At 28.2% G+C, this 10214-nt stretch overlaps 1 protein-coding gene across 1 annotated transcript; it reads left to right on the top strand.

Moving 5' to 3' along the window:
- The first annotated feature begins 2558 nt into the window (after positions 1-2558).
- LOC111307489 (major allergen Pru av 1-like) lies at positions 2559-3496 on the top strand. The gene is made up of 2 exons (XM_089751512.1): positions 2559-2742; positions 2868-3496. The coding sequence occupies exons 1-2, from the start codon at positions 2559-2561 to the stop codon at positions 3161-3163; spliced, it is 480 nt and encodes a 159-aa protein (XP_089607638.1). The 3' UTR covers positions 3164-3496.
- Positions 3497-10214: the final 6718 nt, after the last annotated feature.

Here is a 10214-nt window from a genome sequence, read left to right as displayed (position 1 = left end):
TTTATATTATGTTATTTATTTAAATTTCAAATGATTTTTTAATTTATAATTGGATTTTTTATTTTACTTGTAAATTCTATTTATTTATTTATTTAAAAAAAGAAAAAAATATTTTTTTAATCTTACCAATTGATTGTAGGATTTTAATTTTCAATTATGAATTTTACCAAATGATTAGAGAATTTCATGATGAATTTTAAGAAAAAAAATTATTTATAATCTTACCAAATAATTGAGGGATTCGAATTTTTGCTAAATTTTACTAAATTATTGGAGAATTTAATAACTTTGTTTTTTCTTTTTAAATTTTCTTAAATAGATTTTCAACAAAAATCTCACCAAATGATTGAGGGATATGCATTGATATAAATCTTATCAAACAATTGAAAGATTTTATTGATTAATTTCAAAAACATAATTTTTTAGAAAATATGTTAATGAATCCGATAATGGAGCCTTTTCAAAGTGGGATTGGATTCTTCATGAATACTTCTGATGTAAAAAAAATTATCTAAAATTGCTACCAAATTATTAGAGTAATTTGAAGAATAATTTTCAATATTAAATTTATTACGTAAATTACAAACACATTTTAAGGTTTGGATAATATGAAATTAAACAGGTACTATAATTTGATCGGCGTTGTGAGAATGCTATAATCTTTTTCACACGTAATCATACACTCGGATCTAGTCTTGATTTTGTAGATAAAAAATTTACCTTTTAAAGATATCTAAGTTAAGTTTGGGATTTCTCTTTAAAAAGAGACAAATTTAGTTAGGTGGTCAATCATACATTAATAAAAAAGATTGGTAGTAACTCCTAAAATCAGGTCTAGCTATAGGTCTATAGATCTATACGTTATAACATCTATAGAGATTTCACATATTTATAAGCATATTAACTTACCTATCAAATATCCTTGTTTTTTTTGGAATTTTTCTTTTGTAAGTTTTTTATCCTTCAAGCAATATTTAATCAATATCAAACAAATCTGTTATGAGATTTGAATCACTATTCTCAACACTTTTTTCTTATAGATGTCTAAAGGTTAAAATATTGAAAAAATTCTTAAATTTTATTATTTTATTTAAATTGACTCTTATAATTTTTCTTGTACTTAAATAAACTTTTATATTTTGCTATACTGCCAAATAAACTTTTATTTCAAATTTCTATTGCAAACATTTTTTTTAGTTCTCTTTAATCATGTAAAAATTAACTTTTTATATAAGTAAAGGTTTTATTTCAAGCATTTGTGATGGTGAGAAACTAATGTCATACATGTATTATTATGTATATGTTAACAACTAATTTAAGTATAAATTAAATATTAAGAGTTTATTTAAATACAAATTAAAAGTTAAAAATTTATTTGAGTATAATAAAAGTATAGGAGCTTATTTAAATAGAGTAATAAAATTCGATTTTTTTTTATCATTTTAGCCATATCTAAACCAATTAGTATCATAAATGCTAGAAATTTGATTGATTATTTGTTTAGGGAAAAAATAGAAGTACTTAATTAAGCATTATTATCCATGCAATTAGTCAAATTTGAAGTTCCTTGTCAGCACATTTGATTATTCCCTATAATTTTCTTTCTACATAGATGTAAGAATTTTCAATAAAAAAATCTAGCAAATACATAGCAAAGGAATTGGAACAAAAATGACCAATTGGAGATTTACTATGAAAAGTTCTCATGCAGGATGCTTCCTTTGACTCTTGCAAATTCTTTGAAAAGCAGTGACTATGTTGGATATATCCAAAAAAAAAAAAATGAAGAAATTAAAAATTTCAGCTTCAAATGCAGTCTATAAATACCATCTAGTTCTCTGTTTCTTCCCCACACCTCAAACAATAAGTTCATCATCCTCTTTTCTCTCTTTCTGTATTGTTTAATTTTGAACATTTTCAAAATCCTAGTTTAAATTTCAATATAATTTAACTTAATATATTTTATTATTCAGTTAACTAAAAAATTAACCTAACTAACCGAATTAATTTGAGTCGGTTAATTTTTGAAATAAAAAAAAATTCAATTTGATTAATAAAAATAAAATAATATAATTTGGTTAATTCGGTTTTAGATAATTCGATTCAAAATTAATCAAATTAACTGAATGAATACCTAATGGCTAAAAGCTGCAAATGAATCTAACTTTAAAAATCTTTTATTAATCATTATAATTACAATTTACCACATACCTATGAGTTCCTAATTGGCCAAGCATTTGAATCCAAGGTCTTCTGTGCTTAAAATATTAGAGTTCTTTCCTTTTAATCCTTTTCTGATGTTGACTGCTTTCAAGATCCATAAATTTGTTCTTTATGGTAAGCTTGGCTGTTGCATATTGAAGAATATGTAAGATCAGTACACAAACCAGAATCAATTTTAAGTTGTTTTAGGTGCTTAATTTCTGGATTAATCTTCATTCTTTCTCTATAAATACTACAGCTTCAGGTTCACATCTCCACACCTAAAAAATCCCTTTGCAAAATATCAATCAATTCTATTTTCACTCCTCCTTTGATCATTTCCAAATTAAAAAATCATGGGTGTTTTCACTTATGAATCTGAGGTTGTTACTTTAATCCCACCAGCCAAGATGTTTAAGGCTTGTATCCTTGATGGTGACAAGCTCATTCCCAAGGTTGTTCCTCAGGCTTTTAGGAGTGTTGAGTATATTGAAGGCAATGGGGAGCCTGGGAGCATCAAGAAAGTTACTTTTGGAGAAGGTTAGTTAGTTTATACATGCAACTAAATACTTTGAATAATATATTGAATTAGAACTTACAAGTAAAGTTCCTTTTTTTTTTTTATTTGTGGAACAAAAGCTTAATATTTTCCTTTCCTCATGCAGGAAGCCAATTCAATTATGTGAAGCAGAAGATAGAAGCACTAGACAATGAAAATTTTGTATATAGTTACAGTATAATTGAAGGCGATGCTTTGATGAACACTCTTGAGAAAATCACTTACGAGACCAAATTAGAACCCTCAGCAGCTGGGGGATCTGTATGTAAGACTACTAGTAAGTATTACACCATTGGAGACTTTGAGCTCAAGGAAGAGGGAATCAAGGCAGGCAAAGAAAAGGCGTCGGGGATGTTCAAGGCCATTGAAGCCTACCTCTTGGCAAATCCTGATGCCTACTAAAAATCCCAATATTGAGAATTTGAGAAAGCATCCACTTCAATGGTCATACACTGTGGAATGCATATGTGCCTCTTCTTTTTTTTTTTAACTTTCTTGTTTTTGCAATTGTTGGTCCATATGATCTTCATATTGCTACTAAGAGTTCGCAGTTTGTCCTGACTACCAGGAAGCTTGAACTGAAATTGTCAACTGCCAGCGATAAATAAAGGAGCATCGAATGTGTTTAAGCTTTAAATTAAAAGTTGTTTTTTGATAAAGCTATCCATTGAAAATGATGAGTGCATTATCTTCATCTTTCAAGATTTACTAGTTACATATCTTGAACATAACAAAGTCAAGTTTCAGAAGAAATGTGAGACTAATTCTGACACGTACATTAGTTCCTTTCGGACATTTTGTCCGGAAGTTAGAATTTTATGGTTGTAATTAAATTGAAATTAAAATTACACTAATTCCATGAAAATCAATATATAACACTCAAATAATTTAGGACAAAGGGAATATATATATATATATATTTATATTTATACTCTTTTGGTTTTTCTTTTCTCACTTATGATAATAAACTAAAAAATCAAAGCTGTCTTCATCAAAATTAAAGTTTAACTAAATTAATTTATATAATCATTTTTAATATTTAATAAATTTAAAATTTAAATTTAAGATATTTTTCCTTGTCCTTTTACTGCGACTGTTTGTTTAAGAAAAAAATTGCCTTCATCTTATTATATATTGAAATTTTGCAGTCTGTTTTGATGACCAAAGGCCATATCATCGAATTTAATTATTTCATGATCCAACCTTTCTTTTTTCCTTATAGATGTCTAAAGGTTAAAATATTAAAAAAATTTTAAAATTTTATTATTTTATTTAAAAGAGACTCTTATAATTTTTATTGTACTTAAATAAATTTTTATATTTTGATTTATAACTAAATAAACTTTTATTTCAAGTAACTATTGCAATTTTTTTTCTAGTTCTCTTTAATCGTGTAAAAATTAGCTTTTATATAAGTAAAGGTTTTACTTCAAGCATTTGTAATAGTAAGAAATAGACATCTTACATTGAGATTAAGGGAAAGTTGAACAAAATCTTTGAAGCATTGGGCAAGTTGAATAAAAGAAAGGTGATAGGATAAGATATTTCACGTGACGTTGGTGATCTTCTATATCTTCTGGGTTATAGCCCATATCAGACCCAATTAACTCCAAGCTTTCAATCACAATAGTTTACATTTTCGACAGACTATAGAAATGCTACCTGCACCTAGCAAAGAGAATATCCAAAGCTACAACAACCTTGCCCTTGCTAAAAAGTTAGTTGAATCGATCCAAGTTCCTAATTTAGCCATCCTAAAAGAGAAATTGAAAATGGTTGAGGCTTTGGAAGATTCAAAAGTTGATTACAAGATGAACATGTTCGAGGAGAGACTGCTAGTTGTTGAAGGGATAGATTTTTATGGCTCCATGAATGTTGCCGGCCTTTGTTTGGTCTTAGATGTTGTGATTCATTCAAAATTTAAAGTTTCAGAGTTAAGAAGTACGATGATCGTAAGTGTCCAATAAGTCATGTCACCGTGTATTATCAAAAAATAGCTACTTACAACAGTGATGAAAAGCTATTGATGGATGTATTCCAAGATAGCCTTTTTGGCTCAGTTGTAAGGCGGTATGTTCAGCTAGATTGAACTCACATCCATTCTTGGTATGAGCTCACTCGGGCATTTATTAACCAACATCACCACATATCATTGACTTGGCCCCCTAATCGCTTTTCTTTACAAAGCATGGAGAAGAAGGCAACATAGTCTTCAAAGAATATGCCCTGAAGTGGAAAGACATAGCTACTTAGGTTCAACCACCATTAATCGAAAAAGAGATAATAGTTCTATTTGTGAGTACTTTGAAGTTGCTCTATTATGATAAAGAATGCAACTACAAACTTTACTGACATGGTAATCTCATAAGAGATTATTGAAAATCCTTTGAATGTGAATCTTTGAATATTAGCATTACAGTTTATGAATCTTTACAATGACAAAGTTGAATTTTTTATGAATTTGAAAATTATTACGAACTTTAGATTCTTGCAAACTTGAAGTTCTTACTAACCTAAAATTCTTGAGAACTTGAAGCTCTTACAAACCTGAAGTTGTTGTGAATCTAAAGTTATTGTGAAACTTAGTTCTTTGCGAATATGAAAGTTTTGTGAATTTTTTAGGTATTGCGAATCTGAATTCTTATGAATCTGAAAATTCTTACAAATTTGAATTTCTTGTGTGCCATAATGATTTTTCGTCCCGGGGGACTCAATCGCTAGACTTGGTGAAAATTTTCGGAGCTGCCACCAATCTTTTTATAAGGTGTGATTGGCCACCCAAAATATCATATTTTAGTAAAATTTTTAAAATTAATTAAAACTTACTAAAAGAAGTTTAAGTCTGCGAAATCAAGAATAGGTTCGAGAGTATGGTTATGAGTGATGAAGGTATTAATACCATCACGTTGCCCGTTCGAAGAACAGTACCATTTAAATATGCGTAATCCTATAATTTTGATAACGAAGTTTTTTTTATTTAAGTTTAATTTCCTAAAATTTATTTTAAAACATTTTTCTTTGCTTCAAAATTAACATTATTATTATTATTTCGCATTTTATAAATTCTGTAACGCTTTGGTGGAATTTATAGAAAATCACTATTTAGAAAATATTTTGAGAAAATTAACCATTCACAAAATTCTCGAAACTTCGTCATAAGATATTTTAATTATTTATTTTAAAAACGATTTTAAGAACATCCCGACTCTTTGGTGAGTTCCCAAAATTTTGAACAAAATTTAAGATTATCCCGACTTTTCGATAAAATTTAAATATTATGGTTATTTTAAAAATTTGTATTATTTATTCTTTAATTATTTTTTATAAGAAGAAATTTAAATTATCCCGACTCACCGGTGAAATCTAAATATTAATCTCTTGTTTGTATTGAAGAAAATTGAACTCTTTCAATTTTTTATATTTTTAAATATTCAAAATATCAATTATTATTATTTTTACTTTTTATTAATTTTTATTATTGTTTTATATTGTTTAAATCAATATTTATTTTAGCAAAAATAATTTTAGATTATCGCAACTCTATGGTGAAATCTGAAAAATTATTTTAACATTCAATAATTAAATAAAATTAAACTCTTTTAGCTTTCTCTAAAAATTGCATTTAAAAGATTCATTTAAACAATTTATTTTTTATTTTATTTATTATTTTTTATAATTTTTTTATTTTTTAGCAAAAATTATTTTTTTAAATTATCCCAACACTTTAGTGAAATTTAAATAATATTTTTTCTTGTAATGGAATTTATTTCCTTTAAATAATTATTATTATAAATTTTTTAGGTTTTTATTTTATTTTAGTTTCATTTTTTATTTTATTTATTTATTTGTTTTTAAAAAATTATTATCAGTAATAATATAAAATAACAATAAAAATAATAATAATAATAATAATAACATCATAAAAAATAACATAAAAATCAACATAAAAAAATAAAAGTAAAAATCAAAACGGAAAATAAAAAGAAAAAGAAAAGGAAAAACCTACGAAACGGCTCAGGTTGACGCGGGGATCCTGCGTGAGTCGGGTTCAGTCCAGACATTCAAAACGATGTTGTTTTGAAGGGCCTACAAAAGGCCTGTTTCTGGTTTTTTTTTCTTTATTTTCTCCTTTCTCCTTTCTCTCTTTACCTAGAGCTCCTTTCTTTAGAAAACCCAGCCCTTATGTCAGCCGCCATGGAATTGAGTTTGCAGTTAGTTGTCGTCGTGTACCGATGGTCGAAAACTTCAACAGCACCAAAAAATTTAAAGATCCCTAGTTTCGGTGGTCGAAAAATTCAATGGTCACTGAAAAATTCAAATTTTTTTAGATTTCAGTGCCGAAAAATTCAACGATCGTCAAAAAATTCAACGATCGCTGAAAAATTCAAACTTTTTTTGTTTCTAGCGACCCAAAATTTTTTTCAAAAATTCCCAAAAATACCCCAAATGATCCTTTTTGCTTTCTAAACACCTTTCAAGCCTAAATTTTTCAAAAAAAAAAAATCTACAACTTCCTGGATCGAGAATTTCATTCTTGAAAATTTTTTTTGTTTACTGTTATTTTTTTTCTTGATGGTGTGTGTTCCCTTTTATTGTTCTTCTTTTTTTTTTTTGTCCGTTCCTTGCAGAGATTAGCTCTATTTATAGAGCTTTTAAGATCAAGATCCCATATCTTCTAGGATCCTTTTGTGGAAATTTTAGGTATTTATCCGATGACTTTTGGTCACTGGATTTCATGGTATCATGTTAGGCAGTGTTAGGAAAAAATTTGGACCACTCTAGCAGCTTGATTTCGATTGCCAGAGTTGAAATCAAAGACTTTTTTTTTACTTTTTTTTCTTTTATTTTAAAGAATAATAATAATAATTATATAATAATAAAATAAGATGAACAAAATTGGTGCCTACAGCTGCCCCTCTTTGCTTATTTCTAAGAATCAAGAATAAAGCAAAGACAAAAAGACACCAATTTTGTTTAAGTAAACACATACAAAAAATGAAACATTGAACATAAAGTTTTTTTTTTTTTAAAGAAAATTTGAAAGGCTCCTCTAAATATAGGCTATAAAACTTTAAATTCAAAAGGCTCATCTTACCAGAGACAACGAACTTTAAATTCAAATGCTCCTTTAGCCAAAGGCAATGGACTTTAAATTCAAAAGGCTCATCTCATCAGAGGTAACAAACTTTAAATTCAAAAAGCTCCTCTCACTAGACGTAACCAACTTTAAATCTGAAAGCTCCTTTAACTAAAGGCAACAAACTCTAAATTCCAAAAGCTCCTTTAACCAAAGGCAACAAACTTTAAATTTAAAAGCTCCTTTAACCAAAGGCAACAAACTTTAAATTAAAGATCTGAAAGGACTTATAGATTATGCCATTTGATTTTACAAATCATGCCTAATTTTGATAGAGTCCTCTGACTAAAGGCTTTTGAAATAAAAAAAAAAAACTCCTTTAACCAAAGGCAATAAACTTTAAATTTTAAAAAACTCCTCTCACAAGAGGCAACAAGCTTTAAATTCAAAATCTGAGAGGTAATGGTATTTGAAAGATTTCTCTAAACAAAGGGTTCACATCTTTCTTGCTTTTGACTTTTTTTTTATTGGTCTTGGATTGTCTTAGACCCATATATCTGTCGTGTCACATGAATGCGTGAATGACATTTTCATGTTTTTGTAATGCCATGCAATAAATGATGATCATGATGTAAATGCACTATTATGCAAATGAAAAGACCATCTTTTTTCTCTTTTTTTTTTGTTGTCATTTTCCTTTAATCCTCAAAATTTCTCAAAGTTTGTTTCCTTTCTTCTTTTCTTGAATCCCAAGCATTCCAGCAGTTGATTAAGCTCAAATAAAAAAAAAGATTTCTTTTTATATCCCATATTTCATGTCAACCACTTTATGACCTATAGGACACTTTTCTCATTAACCTTTGTTCCCTACTATTTTGCTTATCATTTTAAATCTCTTTCAAAATAATGTGTGTATCTTTTATGGTCATTGTTATTCCTTCATCATTCTTTGAATTTTACGAAAATTATAACACATTGTATATTTCTCTTTTTAATGAGAAGGACAAAAGAAAGGATAAACGAAGCGGTATTTTATTCAAAAAAAAGGGAGAAGTGTTTCACGTATTATTAAAAAAAATAACAAGGACAATAACTAATCACATAACAAATATTCAGATCATCATGAACTAATTCATCATGGATTCTTTTTTGAAGACTCTTAATTTGTGCCCTTGACTTTTCAAAAATGTGGCAAACCAAACTAGCCGAAAGCCATTGAGATCTTTTAGCACATATTGAGAATTGAGCCACTTCATTCACTATCCCCTTTTATTTTTATCTAAGCTACCCTTTCAAGTTTTCAACTCAGATATCTTTTAAATTTATTTTACTTTTTTTAAGCATAATACTTTTTTATTGCATCGATATTGATTGGATTTGGCAAATCATCTCTATCCATTCTTGCCAAGATCAGTGCCCCACTAGAAAAAGCTTTTTTCACCACATACGGGCCTTCTCAATTAGGAGTCCATTTTTTTCGATGATCCTGTTGGTTAGGAAGAATCTTCTTCAATACTAATTCTTCCTCTTGAAATTATCGTGGGTAAACATTTTTGTCATGAGCTTGCATCATTCTTCTTTGATATAGTTGGCTATGACAAAGTGCAGCTAATCTCTTTTCTTCAATGAGATTCAATTGTTCATATCGAGCGCACCCATTCAGCTTCTTCTAACTCAACTTTCATAAAAACGCGCAAGAAATGAATTTTTACTTCAATGGGTAACACCACCTCCATCCCATATACCAATGAAAATGGTGTAGCTCCTGTAGATGTGTGAATTGAAGTTCAATAAGCATGTAATGCAAATGGTAGCCTTTTATGCCAATCTTTATACACATCTGTCATCTTTTCAATAATTCTCTTTATGTTCTTATTGGTCACTTCAACTGTCCCATTCATCTTTGGACAATAAGGCATCGATTTATGGTGTCTAATTTTAAATTGAGCACAGACCTCAGTCATCATTTTATTATTCAAATTACAAGCATTATCCAAAATGATCTTTTCTAGAAGGTCATATCGATATATGATCTCTATCTTGATGAACTTATAAATCACCATTCTTGTCACGTTAAAATATGAAGCTGTCTCTACCCACTTTGTGAAGTAGTCAATCACCACTAAAATGAATCAATGTTCATTTGAGGCTTTTAGTGTAATGGGCCCTATCACATCTATTCCCTACATAGAGAAAGGCTAAGGTGTTGACATAACATGCAAAGATGTTGTAGGAACTTGAATCTTGTTTGTATAAATTTGACATTTGTGACATTTTTAGCATAGTTAATGCAATATTTTTCCATTATCAACCAATAGTATCTTGCTCTCATTATTTGTTTAGTCATCATATTACTATTTGCATAAGTTCCACAAA

This window comes from Durio zibethinus, chromosome 22 (genome assembly GCF_047325235.1).
Source record: "Durio zibethinus cultivar Kanyao isolate XHJ-2024 chromosome 22, ASM4732523v1, whole genome shotgun sequence".
In the NCBI taxonomy this organism is placed as follows: domain Eukaryota; kingdom Viridiplantae; phylum Streptophyta; class Magnoliopsida; order Malvales; family Malvaceae; genus Durio; species Durio zibethinus.
This window is presented reverse-complemented; position numbering and strand designations above follow the sequence as displayed.